The 16,036-nt window shown below is 32.2% G+C and overlaps 1 protein-coding gene and 1 pseudogene across 1 annotated transcript; both read right to left on the minus strand.

Moving 5' to 3' along the window:
- Positions 1 to 600: 600 nt before the first annotated feature.
- Positions 601 to 1,507, minus strand: LOC131637901 (uncharacterized protein C106.07c-like). The gene has a single exon (XM_058908469.1). It carries the CDS (start codon positions 1,269 to 1,271, stop codon positions 894 to 896), a length of 378 nt encoding a protein of 125 aa, XP_058764452.1. The 5' UTR covers positions 1,272 to 1,507; the 3' UTR covers positions 601 to 893.
- A 4,709-nt stretch (positions 1,508 to 6,216) lies between these two features.
- LOC131637905 (uncharacterized) lies at positions 6,217 to 15,458 on the minus strand (annotated as a pseudogene).
- Between the last annotated feature and the right edge of the window lie 578 nt (positions 15,459 to 16,036).

Here is a 16,036-nt window from a genome sequence, read left to right on the forward strand (position 1 = left end):
AAGTAGGAAACAGATCACATACTCTCTCTATCCCTAATTCAAACTACATATCAAACTCGCAGGTATCAACCAAGTAGAAAAAAGTTACATTACATCCCTCTTGCCCTGGAGACCAGAATTTAGCATGCCAATCTACTAAACATTCAACTCTACCTACCACTAAACCTAAAAAATTTGGGACACAAATTACCTGCCCTTATCTCTCTCTTGACAAGTGTTTTTTAAACTCTCTATCTCTCTTGACAAGTGTTTTTTTAAATATATTTTGGGACAACACTATCTAAGGGTGAAGAATGAAGGTATAACGGATCAAGTTCAAGTGTTGATGGAGCTTTTAATGCAGTGACTGCAGCGGATAATAGTCCAGAATTTACCCCTACAAAAATCAAAAAACGACTTCTTGCAAACTTCATCAAATCAGATTTCTCTTGTTAATATTATTATACCATTATCAAGTCTAATCCGCAAGCACAAAATCAAACAACCCACAAGTTACTGGTAGGCTTGTCTTAAACTTCTGTTCTATAACTTTCACAAATACAAACACCTTAACATTACAACTAATCTTAAACTTCTATAACTTTCTCAAATACAAACACCTTAACATTGCAACTATTCCTATAAAATCAGAGAATCAATCAAATTTAAAATTTCACCACCAAATTATCAAAATCAACAAAGGAAATTGATAACTAAGCATATACCATAGACCAAAGGGTTTGCTAATTTCAAAACCCCCTTGTTATTATTCCACTTTTAGGTCTCATTTCATCAATAATCACAAAAACCAACGAGTAAACACGTTAAACAACCTAACTCGTGGTTATTGTAGTTCTTATAAAAATCAACAATCAACAATAAACAATACAACACATACCAAAACGCATGTTCATTCATACACCACTCTTCAAAATGTTCCTCCTAGCCAAGAACCTCGCAATTGGGGGCGTGAGTGCTACAGTAATAGGAACCCGAACAGGGATCAGAGCCTTGTTGCAGAGTAAAGCTAGCGTGAAAGCACCGCCTGCAGAAGCCGCCATCTGCGCCGTGCGGCTCTTAACCGACACCGCGGAAGAGTCTGTATCAGGGTTAGGGTTTTCTTCCGGGGAAGCGGCGCCCAAATGGAACTTCTCGAGGATGGCTTCTACGTCGACGTTGTTTCTAATGGCGACGTAGAGGCCGGTGACGGAAGCTGCTGAAACGGAACAGTGAACGCCGATCGCCACTTTACCGTACTTTTTCAGAAGCTCGCGGAATCGACCACCGGCCATTGTCTGATTATTTGTCGGTGTTAGAATTTCAAGATGGTAATGGAGAAATCGGTGTGTCTTTGGTTTGTTCTGAATTTTGTTGTTTGAGCTGTATTGGTTGAGCGGTGGAGACGGTGGAACCGGCGGTGCGAGCCGCGGTGAGTACTGAGTAGTGTAGTCGCTAGTTCTGGCTTTAGGGTTTATCTTAGCAAGCAATTGTGTAATGTCTTGACTCGAGCGAGCAGCTCAATTGAGATAGTAATTAACTATTAAAATGATTAGGATCCATATTACTAGTTAAACCACACCATAGTGAAAAACTTCATCTCATATTATAATCAAAATTGATTTTTTGAATTTATTGAATAATTTTTTTTTGTTTGGATTGATGGAATCGGATGGAGCGGAGCGGAACGGGATGGAATAAAATGATATTCCATTGTTTGGATAATTTAAAAACGGATGGAACGGAGCGGAATAGAGTGGTATGGATTCCATTCCATTCCATCACTTACCACCATTTTTCTTACCCTCCGATTTGGGCGGAATGAACAACTTACCTTGTTCCGTCCTAAAATTTCCAAACAATGGAATGGTATATTCGTTCCGCTCCACTCCACTCCGCTCCATCTCACTCCGCTCCGCTTCATTCCACTCCGTTGATTTTATGATATCCAAACATAGCCTTAAGCAAGGAATTTAATTAAAAAGAGTACTAGGGATACTCAATCCTTCTTACAAAAATCGGTAGCGAATCGAAGAAGACGCGATATTACATAACAATTGACTTTTATCTTAAGAAATGCAAAAGATCTTTGCAAAATGGTTTTTTCTTTACCCACCTCCCTATGGGGGTCACCCCAGCGAAAATCCCATTTTACCCCTGCTTCGGAAATGTATTTCCGAAATATTTTTTTTTCTAAATTTTTTCAGACTTCGGAAGTGCATTTCCGAAAAAATCCCAAAAATTGGAATTTTGATTAATTCGGAGATGCATCTCCGAAAAAACAAAAAAAATCTAAAAATTCCAAAATTTAATTTTAGGATATGAATTAATTTATATATTATAAATTTGATATAATTTATGAGTAATAAATAATAATAATTATATATTTTGATATAATTTATTAGTTATGAATAATAATTATTATATATTTCTATTCTGATTCATATTTTAAAATTTAAAATAATTTTAATTAAAAAAATTAAAATAATTTCACTTACAAAATGAGTTATAATTTTTTATTTATATATTTATATATTTATAATAATCATTATATATTTACAAAAAAATTAAAAAAATGAGTGTTTTAATATATATATTTATTTAATATTTATTATATATTTATAAAAATTATTATATATTTATATATTTATATAATAATTATCATATATTAATTATAAATATATTTATATATTTATATAATAATTATAAAAATTAAAAAAATGAGTGTTTCAATTTATAATAATTATTATATATTTATATATTTATATATTAATTATTATATATTTATATATTACATATTTATATATTTCACTTACAAAATTAATAATTATTATTATATATTTATATATTTATATATTTCTATTCTGACTGATAATTTTTTATTTAGTTTAAAAAAATTAAAAAAAGATTTTGTCTTAATTTTATTTAATGAATAAATTTTATATTTAATTCTATATAATTCAAAATTTACTTATGGAATTAAAATGTTTTTGATTTATATAAGTTAGTAAAATAATTTTTAACTTTCAAATAGTTTAGGATGTTTTGATTCACCTTGATTTTATTGATTCACCTTCATTTTATTGATTCACCTTGATTTTATACCTATTAATTGTATTGATTCACCTTGATTTTAATTTTTTTAATAATTATTAATTATTTCGGAAGTGTATATCCGAAACATTCCAAGACCAATTTGGTCTTGGAATATTTCGGAAGTTCATTTCCGAATTCCTCCAAGGGGGTGCGTTCGGAGATGAACTTCCGAAAACACCACATTTTCTGAAAAGTAACTTTATTTCGGAGATGCATCTCCGAAATCAATATTTTATATTAAAAAAACACGTTTTCGGAGATACATTTCCGAAAACTTTTTTTAACAAAAAAATACCTTTTCGGAAATGAACTTCCGAAACAAGGGGTAGTGTGGTAAATTCACCAGGGGTGGGCAAGAAAGTTAGGAGGTGGGTGAAGAAATTTTCTTGCAAAATTCATAAAAATTACAATTGTCGTACATAATGTCGCCGTGAAAAGACCATTTCCAAATCAAACCTTTGATCCTCCAAACAATATTTGAATATTTATTGAATAATTAATGTATATGATCTACATTTATTCTAAGCTTTGAGATGTAATTGGATTAAGATATAAGGTAGTCTCTATAAGGGTAGACCATTTCAATCCCTAAAAAATAGGGAAGAATACCTTAGTTATTTATCTCAAACTAATTAGCTAATTGTACTTTCAAATCATCACTCATATTAACATTATCATTTGTACTTATCATATCATCAACATACAATGAAAGTGAAATAAGTCCATGAGAGATAGTCGTGACAAATAAAGTTGAACCATGATCACTAAAGAGGAAACCAAGAGATGTTGTAGCATTGCTAAACTTATCAAAACAAGTTTGTGGAGCTTGTTTCAAATCATAAAAACTTTCTTCAACTTATACATATCTCTTTGATTATGAAAAACACTTGACGGAGGTGCCATATAAATCTCCCTATGGAAATCAGCATTTAGAAAATGATTTTAACATCAATTGGGGAAATATGTCATTAACGAACAGATGAAACTGCAATAAGAATACGAATATGAGTCGTCTTGGAAATTAGAGCCAAAGTTTCTTTATAATGCATATTGTGGAGAGAAACCCTAAGCAATAATATGTGCTTTATAACGTTGATTTGACCCATCAAACTTTGTTTTAAATTTGCATACTCAATGAGATTCAATAACATGTTTTCTAAAAGGGGGACTTATTAATTCTCAAGTATATGTCTTATGTATATGTCTTATGCATAATAGAGAATTCTTTTGTCATAACCTATTGTTAACGAGGGTCAAGTATAATCTCTTTAAAGAAGAAGGGCTCAAACAAACAATGAATAGAGTTTAGAAAAGAAGAAAAAGATAAAGTGAGTGGAATAAACAAAACTAGAGTTAGGGTTACGGTTTTCTTACGAGGAAGCGACGCCCAAATGAAACTTTTCTAGGATGGCTTCTACGTCAATGTTGTATCTAATGGTGACATAGAGGCCGGTAATGGGAGTTGTTGAAATGGTGTGATGAACATCGATCACTACTTTACCAAACTTTTTCATGAGATCGCAAAATCGACCATCAACCATTGTCTGATTATTTGTGAGCGTTTGAAAATTCAAGATGGTAACAAAGAAACTAGTGTTGTTTTTGTTTTATTTTGTATTATGTGAGCTAAATATTGATTGAGAGATGGATTGAAGATAGGATGCACCATCTAGCAATAAATATTACGAATTTTTTAAATTAATAAAAAATAGCAAACCATAGCAATAAGGCAAAGTATTGGGTTATTTACAAACTGCAAGTGTCTTTTCTGATAGAAGGGTTGATAGGAAGTTTCCTATCAAATCTATGAAATTAGGGTTTCAACAATAAAAGATAAACACATTAAAAATAAATTAAGAATGTGTTTGGATGAAGCATCTTAACGAGGTAATGTAATGTTTTGAGAGAATTTAAAATGATTTGCACAAAATTTATTGTTTGGATACAAAATTGAAATTTATTGTTTGGATACAAAATTGAAGAATTGTTAAAATGATGGAATTTTATGGAGTATTTTATCTAAGTTAAATTTAATCGTTTTGAAATGACACTAAAAATCGAAAAATTTGAAATTCCTCTCATACTCCATAGAATGTATTTGTTACTATTATTTCGTTAATATTTTGTAAATTGGTCCTCGTATTTTCTAAAATTACAAAATTGGCCCTAAAAATTTTCAAAAAATTGCAAATTGGTCCTTACTTTTTGATTTTTTAATTTGGTCCAAAATTTTAATTTTTATAAAAAAATGATCACAAAAATCTAACAATAAATTATTTTAATACTCCATCCAAACAATACAATTTTAAAATGAATGGATTTCAATTGAATCATTTAAATTGCTTTGAATTTTAAATTCTTTTAAAATTTTCAATTACCTCATCCAAACACACTCTAAGAGAATTGAGATGAAAAAGATAAGTTTAATTTCTTTGATTCTTCAATTAACACCTTATACACATCATAGTCATTCATGTGACACAATCCTAAAAAGCTTAAGAACCTTCTAGAAAATTATACTAATATATTAAAATGATAACTAACTAACTAACTAATATATTAAAATGATAACTAAAATGTCTAATTATTAATAAATACTCTCTATTATTATACCCTCTATCAAGGGTCGTGCCGAAGAAAGAAAATTGATAGTGCAAGGTGTAGAAAGACCTTTAGAAAGTACTATACTGCATGATAGCACAGGGATGAACTATAGTGGTTCACTACATAGGAGGATTAGACTATGCTTAAGCATGGCTATCAAATCAATGTGAAGAGATATTCTATGAATGGTAGATCAAATTTTATTATGAATTGCAAGATACATGATCATTAGAAAAATGAAAGTTTTAAGTAATAACAAATTATATTTTCGTCCATAGCTATTTTGCATAAATCCAATTGATACCTTCCAAAAACACAAGCAAAACATTCATAAGATTAAAATCAAAAACATAAACAAAACCAACAACATCATGTTTCACACATTAACACATGCAATAAAACCAAACCTACAAACCCTGGAAAAAGCTATTTACTCTTGTGCAATTATTGTAGGATATTTTTTTACTTTGCGAAATAGCTGACTAAGGTAAGATTAAGGGACCGTCCATGATCGAATAGGTCTCCCGGGGTCTCCATCGGAAGTTGAACAGTACTGGCTGTGGAGGAATCTCTGTCCGGCATTGGGGTGAGAAGTAGAGGTGAAGATTCAGGGACTTAACTTGTAAACAAACAAAATGGTTAATGGTACCTAAAATAGAAACAAACAACTTGTCAACCAAAATACTCGAGTATAAAGTATAATAAATCAATTGGGCTATTTGGAGAGTAGCAAAGTCAGAATGCAATATTGGCTTCTATATCGGATAGCCAAAATTCCGATATGCAATACCAGTATATCATCAAAATAAACATAACTACATGAAGCATTGTATGTATTAAATCAAACAATACAAGCTGTTGAATACATGAAATCAAAAGGAATTGATTGATATTTGAAAACTCAAACCAAAGCTCAGAAATGAACAACGCCGACTTCAAACTAAATCCAACCTGGCCATGTTTTGTCAAATTGACTAGTAATGGGAGGAAAATATTTTGTAACAGAGGACTGATTAGTCGGTAGAACTTCTTTTGAAATATATCTATACTCAGTTGGAACAATCTGCATCATAATTTGAAAACTGCTTTGTTACCCAGATCAGGTTTAAAAAAGATTCAAAAACAGCTCAATATTCAAACCTTTACATAGTATTTAAAAGATTGTAAAGATTTTTTTACCACAACTGAAGTTTCAACCACATATTAAGGATGGACGGTGGACCTTATTCATCTCCACCTAAAGGTCATAGACCTATAAGGATTGTGAACCAGATGAAGAACCAAACAAGACCATTCAAGAATGCAACACTTCAAATGCAATAGTGTTTCGGTAGCATGTTCAAAAGTGGAGTCTCATCTTGCTGATGAGGTAAGTGAATACATTTTCTAACAATTTTGAACTTCAAAAACATTGTCTAATAGCAACTCTGTATTAAAGTCGGCTTTCAAATTCTAGATCTAAAATACTTTGAATGGCTCATTTGAAAATATGTAGATAGTTGTTGGAAGAGTAAAAACACAAGGAGATTATGTATATGAAATTGTATGGAGATTTGAATACTTTTAAAGGTGTAGAATTAACACTTATTTTGGAGACATGGTGCAACTGTATTGATTTTTGGATGTCAACTGATATGGACTATCATATAGCATCTACATACGAAATGTTTTGTATTTTTTTGGAAAGGCAGTTGTAGATATCTTCCTCTCTGAAGTAAACCACCAAAGCTTATTAGAATAGCACATGTGAATGAAAATCATTCTGTGAGAGTACTGGATTGTCTAGATTTTCTTTGGCGTGTCTTCAATAATTTGTGACTTATCATCATTCAAATAAATAGGCCACAAATTAACAAAAATTATCAAAGAAAATCTAAATGATAGAGTACCTCCACAAAGTGGTTTCCATTGCCATGTACTAATTTAATAATCTTTAATTTAATAATCTGAGAGGAGAAGTAACCTTTGACAATAAAAAGAAATCAGGTACTAGATACTATGAGATACCCATATCAATTGACATTTAATTATCAATGGGAGTTTTATCATGTCTCCAATTAAGTGTTGATTCTATCATATTTAATGTATCCAAGTCGCAGTACAATTTATCATTCATATTCTTCTTCTCTTTTAACTTTCCTCATTTTTTGACATCCTAAAACAGTAAGCCCATGAGATTCACAACTTAAAAAGTAAACACTTGTTCTTCCTTCAAGAATTGGCTTATTTAAATTCTTTCTATATATTTACATGTATGTTACTGCTCTTTTTCAAATGACTTGTTCCAATGATGGGTAACAAATTAGGGACGAGGAATAAAGAGAGGGTGTGTCACACATCTTCCTCTCTTTGTCATTTTCTTTTTCTTTTTTTTTTTTTTGTCTTTCTCAACAGTTTCAATTAACATATAATTAAATGGGACAAAATAAATAAAAAAAACTAAATAAATTCGAAAGAGAATGGATGATGAAAATAGAAATTAGAGGGAAAGAGGCTGACCGTGAGATGAAAGTTTGAAGGTTTTTATGGTGGCAGTTGGGTCTGGTTGTGAAACAGAAGGTGATTGACGGCGACGGCGGTAAGCTACTCATGGTGATACTCGGTGGTGCTCAGAAGGGGCGTCGAGGTTGAGGTGCGGTGGAGGCGCGACGATAGATTGATGGTTGATGGCGGATCTTCCTCATTTGTAAGGAAAAAGGTTGGATTTCTATACTTTTGGTTAACTTTCTTTGTTTTTCTTCAGCCTACTTCAAAAACTGTTATGATTTGCTCAATTTTATAATAGAAAATTAGGGTTTGAGTGACTTCAAATTAACCAAAAGATAAAAAGCTTAATTGAAGTTTTTGTTTGTTTACTGCAGGAGATGTGCAGAGCCAATGTTGTACAGTGATGCAGTGCTGGAGTATTTTTTTAGAGCTTAGAATGGTTATTTTTTTTAAAAGAGACATTGAAAAAGGAAAATTGATTGACAGTGGAAATAGAAGTATCCGTTGGGAGATATGAGAAATTGCAAGCTGTAGATATGGTAAAAGTAATGTCGTAGATGTTGTATGCTGTGTAATTGCAGATGTATGAATGAATAGGAAAAGACAAAAATAATCTATAATATAAGAAAATTAATGGCTCTGGAAATCTATAATATAAGAAAATTAATGGCTCTGGAAAACTCAACTTTAACCTTTCTTCTTTACCCTCCACCTCATTGATTTAGGGGCAAATTATGTCTAAAATTTACTTTTTGTGACTAAATTGTACTATTGGTTACAACTCAAATGTTCTTACTTTTAATTGTTACAAATTGCAAAGGTATATGATTTTATTAACTAAAGTAGGACAAAATGATAATTGATAAAGTACACCATTGATTACCCAAACACTTTTTTGTTGCATTGCTGGAACAAAACCGTCTGATTTCTATTGCTATCCATTATTTTATAAAAAAAATATTCAAAAGTTGCTTTTGTCCTTCTAAAAATACTTCTTCTTATCTCTCTATTCATTTACTAATATTCTTTCTCTCTCTCTTTTATCATCTTTTCTATTTTCCTTCTTTCTCTCTCCCGGATGCGGATCCACTAACGTTAGGGCGGGAACTACACTCTGCAGTTCAATCATTTTTGTCCATTAGATCAATCAGAATGCCCATATTATGACACATGGCTACCAAAACATTTAAAAAAGTAATCCAAAACGCTTTCTTTTTCTTTTTTTTTTCATCGTCCCAAAACTGTTGGCTGCCATTGTTTTTCCATCGCCATCCATTATCATTGGCTACTACTTTCCATGACCTCAATATCATTTTACTACTTCCATCAAACTATAAATTATACCAGAAATAACAAATAAAAAGAGTATAGAAAAACTCTTAGAATCAGGTTGCCAAATTTGCAGGTTCAAAGAGAAATCAAAGGAGACAAAAGTTCCAAGACATAAGCTCTAGCAGGAAAATCTAAAACACCTTATATCTGCTATAAGGGTTACCATTTTGAGAGTTTTCACTCATTTTCTTTTAATTGGATTGTATTGGTGCTTGTTGTTGTTAGTAGAACAAAATTTTGATAGAAGTAATGCAGATTAATTTAGCGATGACGACAAATGAGTGAAGATGGCTACTGGAGTTTCAGAGAGACGGTGATGATAAGAGTCACGAATGCGGTGGCTGCTATAATGGTCATGAGGCAGCAAGTAGAGAGAACACACAATGGCTTCTGGATTACTTTTTTTTAATGTTTTTGTAGCCATGTGTCATAATATGGGCATTCTGATTGATCTAATGGACGAAAATGATTGAACTGCAGAGGGCAGTTCCCGCCCTAACGTTAGTGGATCCGCATCCCTCTCTCCCACTCATTTAACTCTTCCATTTCTTCAAACTTCTCTTTTCCTCTTTTCTCTGTCAAATCTACATTCTTCCTCTTCTCTCTTCATCTGACTTTTCCATTTTTTAATTCTTCCTTCATGGTTCTTCTATGGTGGCTTCAAACATAACACACTAAACCAAATCTACTGCAAAGATTTTATTTTGAAACCCTAATCGATGTCACAAATGGAAGTGATGCACGCGCCTGTTTACTTCGAGAAACTCGGTGTGCATGGTGATATGAAAGTTGTTTCCATGGAGGTTCTTGAATCGACCCGTAAGAATAAGGTTTGTCTTAAAGTTTGAATGCTTACTCCTATGGGTTTCTTAAGTGTTGATTTTTGTTGTTTTTTAACATCATGAAACCTTATCAAGGTTTTAATGGTTGTGTATGTTTCCAACAGTTATACGAAGAAGATGGAGATCTTTTTGTGGGTTATGGCTTCATTTCAAGCAAGGAAGTAGAAAAGGCAAATATGATTTTTTTTGATGTGGTAAGAAGTTTAAGCTTTTATCAAATTTGTTTTTACTATTGTTCTATTGTTATTTTAATTACAGATCTAAATATATATCAATTTCTGTTACAGAGCCGCAATATCTGAAAAATATGAGTTGAGATAGATCTTTAAAAACTGATTGTGAGAGACATTTTCATGACAATTTGTTACAATATATTTCTTTTCTTACGTTGTTAGGCTGTGTGCGCAGGTTGTGGAGGAAATCTTCTTCTTTCCGATGAGACTGAGACGGTAGCTAAGAGTTGAGAGATATCTTCTACACCATTTGCAAAAGGTAATACTTAACATTAAGGTGGAAAGGTAGTTTGACTATACCAGTTCCCTCCCTGTGCTGCTAAGTGGTCTAATAATATCCAATTGCAATTATATTTGTTTAAACTAAGGCTTTTATCATAACTCTATACTCTTTTAAATTCTTAAGTTATGGTTTTCTGTTTCCATCAGGGTTCAGGGTGATCTGCCTGCTATATAAACTATGGTGAGATTGTGATTATTTGAAAGTTGAAATTCCATTTTAATGTAATTTTGTTTTGAATAACATTGGAAGTTTTTTCCATTAAATTTCTAAATTGATACGGAATGATGCATTCAATTTATTTCCTTTTATACTTAAAATTAACACTGTTTAAATTATAGTAAATTATTACTTCTTAGTGTTATGTTATGGCTTTAGAAACAGTGCAATGATTACAATTAAATATAAATAAATTACTATCAGTTAATATTGAAAGTTTCAATTAGTTTCTATTTTAATATTGATACTTACAAATAAATTTTGAATTTAATTGAAATACACTTACACTACACTACACTGTTAATCACAACCGTTGATAAATTAATAATATTTAATCACAACAGTTGATAAGTTAATAATATTTAATTTTTTAAAAAAATAATATAATTGAATGGTTATATCTATAGTGATGATGTAAGACTTTTTACACTCACAGTGCATAATAATTAAACTCATAAATTTTATATTTGATGTAAATTATCAAAAGTTGCAATGTATAGTCATCCACATAAAAGAAAAATAGAACTATTGTTTCTCCGCTAAATAATTCAAATGGATTATAACGTTTGCTTCACTAATTCAATCTTAATCTTTTAACTTAACGGTCTAATTCAAATAATTTTATAAACTGATATTTTACGTGAAAAGTATATTTTTAATTCAAATATTTTTATAAATAATATTAAAATATGGGAAATTAATGTGTGGTTAATTCAAATATTTTTATAAACGATATTATTTTTATATATAGGAAAAAATTACTACTAATTCAAATATTTTTATAAAAGATGTCCAAATACAGGAAAATAATGTATGATTAATCTAAATATTTTTATAAATAATATTATTTTTATATACGGGAAAAAATATACTACTGATTCAAATATTTTTATAAATAATATCAAAAATATTTTTTTTAATTATTTAATTTATATACAAATGCGCATAAAACATACCAGTACCCGTGCGCCCATGGTTGTCAAAATCGGGATCTCAATAAAGAGCGTTAGGATATGGAAAAAGCGTAAATCGTAGGATCGTAACTCGGATCGTAAGATCCCAATAAATAGACAAAATTATAAAAAATAATTGAGAAAAATAACCTTAACATAAAATTTTCATTAACTTAATCATAATAACAAATATTCAATTAAAAAAACATAACTTTTTCAAAACATAAAATTCATAACAACTCAAAACATATTCCAAACTACTTCATCTGCAGTTTTGTATTGGGGTAAGGATGGAAAAGATGAGAATAACATAATGACTTGATTTGAATTTATAGAGGAAATAGATGAAGAGAAGAAACCAAATCATCATGGTGAGGTAGTAGAGTTCTAATGATTTTGGTGGCTGGGCAGCTTTCACGATAAATGGTTTGTACTTTTCAAGAGTATATTTATTATATTCCAAGTCCCCAAACCCTAAAAATATAAAAGCTGCTATTAGGGTTACTAATGGGTCAGTTTTTGGGCCGGGTCAAAAATCCAAAATAGGTCAAAATAAAATAAAAATCCTGAATCGTTGGGATCTTAAGATCCCACGATTTCACGCTCTTTCTCTACGCTCTCATCGCTCCTTCCATATTCACGATCTTTCTGCCAATAAGAGCGGTGGATGTTTCCCAACTCCTAAGATCGTACGCTTTTGGGAGTTAAAGCTAGATCCTAACAACCATGCGTGCGCCCGCACGGGTATTTTACTAGTTAACATAAAAACAAGCAGATTGTTATAAATTTATTGGCTTAAATGCACTTTACCAAAATTTATTTTTGGTCCATATAAAAAAAGGTTTTAATCTTTATAAAATTTTGTCCCTTATGCCGCGGTGAACAATTTCATTCGGGCATTAATCAATAATTTATTTTTAAAAAAGAATGAGAAACTCCCACATATATTAGAGAAGTTCCAATTTCAAAGGTAGTTACAGGTCCCAACTAGTTATATCAACAACTAAGAACTAATACCTAATTTAGAGCTTAAACAACTAACTTTTAACTAACTAGAGCTAAAGCTCATAATATAAAGTTATGTTTTGACTAACCTAAAATAACAATTGTTGGCATAATTTGAACCTAAAACCTTAAAAGAAACATATTCTTAGGTCTAAATCTTCACCAACATGTCAAACCCCAATAACAATTGTTGGCATAATTTGAACCTAAAACCTTAAAAGAAACATATTCTTAGGTCTAAATCTTCACCAACATGTCAAACCCCAAGTTTAACTGCAGTTGGATCCAAGCCTTTGTCATTTGTCTATTAATGTGTTATTAAGTCCATTTCCAACTACGAGCATGTCGCAATCTAATATCTAAATAGAAGAGAGTCATGATGCTTATTAGGATTTAGGATAACAATCTTAAGTTTAATATGCTTACATAAAGGGTTTAGTAGGTGGATTAACCTTTCCTTCCACTTTCATCTAAAACAATGGAACCGTAAATTCTCTGTCAAACTCTTCCTCTCTCTCTCTGCATTTCTCCGCCCCCAAACCGTTCTTCTCCGATCACCATTCTCCGGAGACAGGCGGCGGCCAAGGGCGGCGTCATCTTCTCCGGCGGCCAGCCTTACCCCAAACCAAGAAAACTTCAATACAAACCCCCCTTGATTTTTCCTCCTCTTTCCAAATCCAGCCTCTAAATGAACAAACGATCTATCCTCACACCGGATCGACCCTCACAGAAATCATTGAAACCCTACACTCAAATAACAAGACACTCAACATAAACCTCATCTGAAACTCCTCTCTACAGACAAATCCCAGGCCCGAATCACCACCAAGTTCCTCAAACTACCGGATCGGATAAAAAACGAAACCCTAACTTCCTACAACCTCAAGTTTTAACGCCTCAAACGCGTATCCATACATCAGTCCGAACATAAACAGCAAACAAAAACAACAGAGATATCTAAACATGTATACAAACATCAATCCGAACATAAACATCAATCATGAAGGAGGAAGTTACCAGGAGATGATTCCTCGCAGGTACAGGTTCTCTGAATCTCTTTCTACTCTTCTGTTTCTTCCTGGTTCTACTTGGGCACTGCAGCATCAAGTTAGGAAAACAGTTAGAAGGTTCAATCTTGTAGTATCCTTGATTATAAAACAAGTAGGCAACCATAAGACATATAACAGAGGAATAAGTTCAAGAAAAGAAAAGGGATGGAATGTGGAGTTGAATTCAGTCTGTGCATTGCATCTGCTGGTGATGATAACATGGTTACAATTAGAGAGAAAGATAAGGTTTATATAACTCTTTCATGCACAACATATTGCCATCTCTTGGGGTATGTTTGTTTGAGGAGAAGTTGTGAAGAGAGAGTTTGAAAAGGGAGAAGTAGGAGAGAGATACTGTATTTTTATTATATGATATACATAGACTCTGCCTAGCTAACTCAAGTATAATTCGCAAGCACAAATACAAACACCTTAACATTACAACTAATCTTAAACTTCTGTAACTTTCACAAATACAAACACCTTAACATTGCAACTAATCCTATAAAATCAGAGAATCAATAAACTTTAAAATTTTAACACCAAATTATCAAAACCAACAAAGGAAATTGATAACTAAGCATATACCATAGACCAAAGGGTTTGCTAATTTCAAAACCCCCTTGTTATTATTCCACTTTTAGGTCTCATTTCATCAATAATCACAAAAACCAACGAGTAAACACGTTAAACAACCTAACTCGTGGTTATTGTAGTTCTTATAAAAATCAACAATCAACAATAAACAATACAACACATACCAAAACGCATGTTCATTCATACACCACTCTTCAAAATGTTCCTCCTAGCCAAGAACCTCGCAATTGGGGGCGTGAGTGCTACAGTAATAGGCACCCGAACAGGGATCAGAGCCTTGTTACAGAGTAAAGCTAGCGTGAAAGCACCGCCTGCAGAAGCCGCCATCTGCGCCGTGCGGCTCTTAACCAATACCGCGGAAGAGTCTGTATCAGGGTTAGGGTTAGGGTTTTCTTCCGGGGAAGCGGCGCCCAAATGGAACTTCTCGAGGATGGCTTATACGTCGACGTTGTTTCTAATGGCGACGTAGAGGCCGGTGACGGAAGCTGCTGAAACGGAACAGTGAACGCCGATCGCCACTTTACCGTACTTTTTCAGAAGCTCGCGGAATCGACCACCGGCCATTGTCTGATTATTAGTCGGTGTTAGAATTTCAAGATGGTAATGGAGAAATCGGTAGTGTCTTTGGTTTGTTCTGTATTGTGTGGTTTGAGCTGTATTGATTGAGCGGTGGAGACGGTGGAACCGGCGGTGCGAGCCGCGGCGAGTAGTGTAGTCGCTAGTTCTGGCTTTAGGGTTTATCTTAGCAAGCAATTGTGTAACGTTTTGAGCATCAATTCAGATAGTAATCAACTTTTAATATAATAAAAAACTTTTAATATAATAAAGTACATGAAATATGAAATTCTTTCAATATCCCTATAATCACCAATTTGAGGGTGATATTCGGGGACATAACGGTAATTGGATCTCCTATAATATTTTAGTTAAAAATATATATTCCTTAATCATTGCATACCCTTTCAATTGTCCATTTTATTTTCCATCATTAATACTAACGTGAAGAAAGGTATTGGAATTATGCAAATCTTCTTGGATACATCAAAACCTACTCCACACTTTTTCTTTTTGGTTTTTGAAAAACCCTTAAACTTTCTCTCATTGATCTATATATATTATGGCTTTTGATTTCAACATGCAAACCCTAAATTACAAACCATTACATTTGGCTCATCTTCCTATTCTATTACCCCCATCGATTTTAACATGTCCCTTTCATTCCTTGATTTCATTCTCCACACATTGAAGGTTCGTCAAAATCCTGCATCTTCCATTCATAGTTTTTCTTTAATTTCTAAAATCATTATCAAGTTACAAATCAAAAGGTATCTTTTTTTTTATTCGATAATAATAACAATCAATT

The sequence above is a fragment of the Vicia villosa genome, unplaced genomic scaffold (assembly GCF_029867415.1).
Source record: "Vicia villosa cultivar HV-30 ecotype Madison, WI unplaced genomic scaffold, Vvil1.0 ctg.002106F_1_1, whole genome shotgun sequence".
Taxonomy (NCBI): Eukaryota; Viridiplantae; Streptophyta; class Magnoliopsida; order Fabales; family Fabaceae; genus Vicia; species Vicia villosa.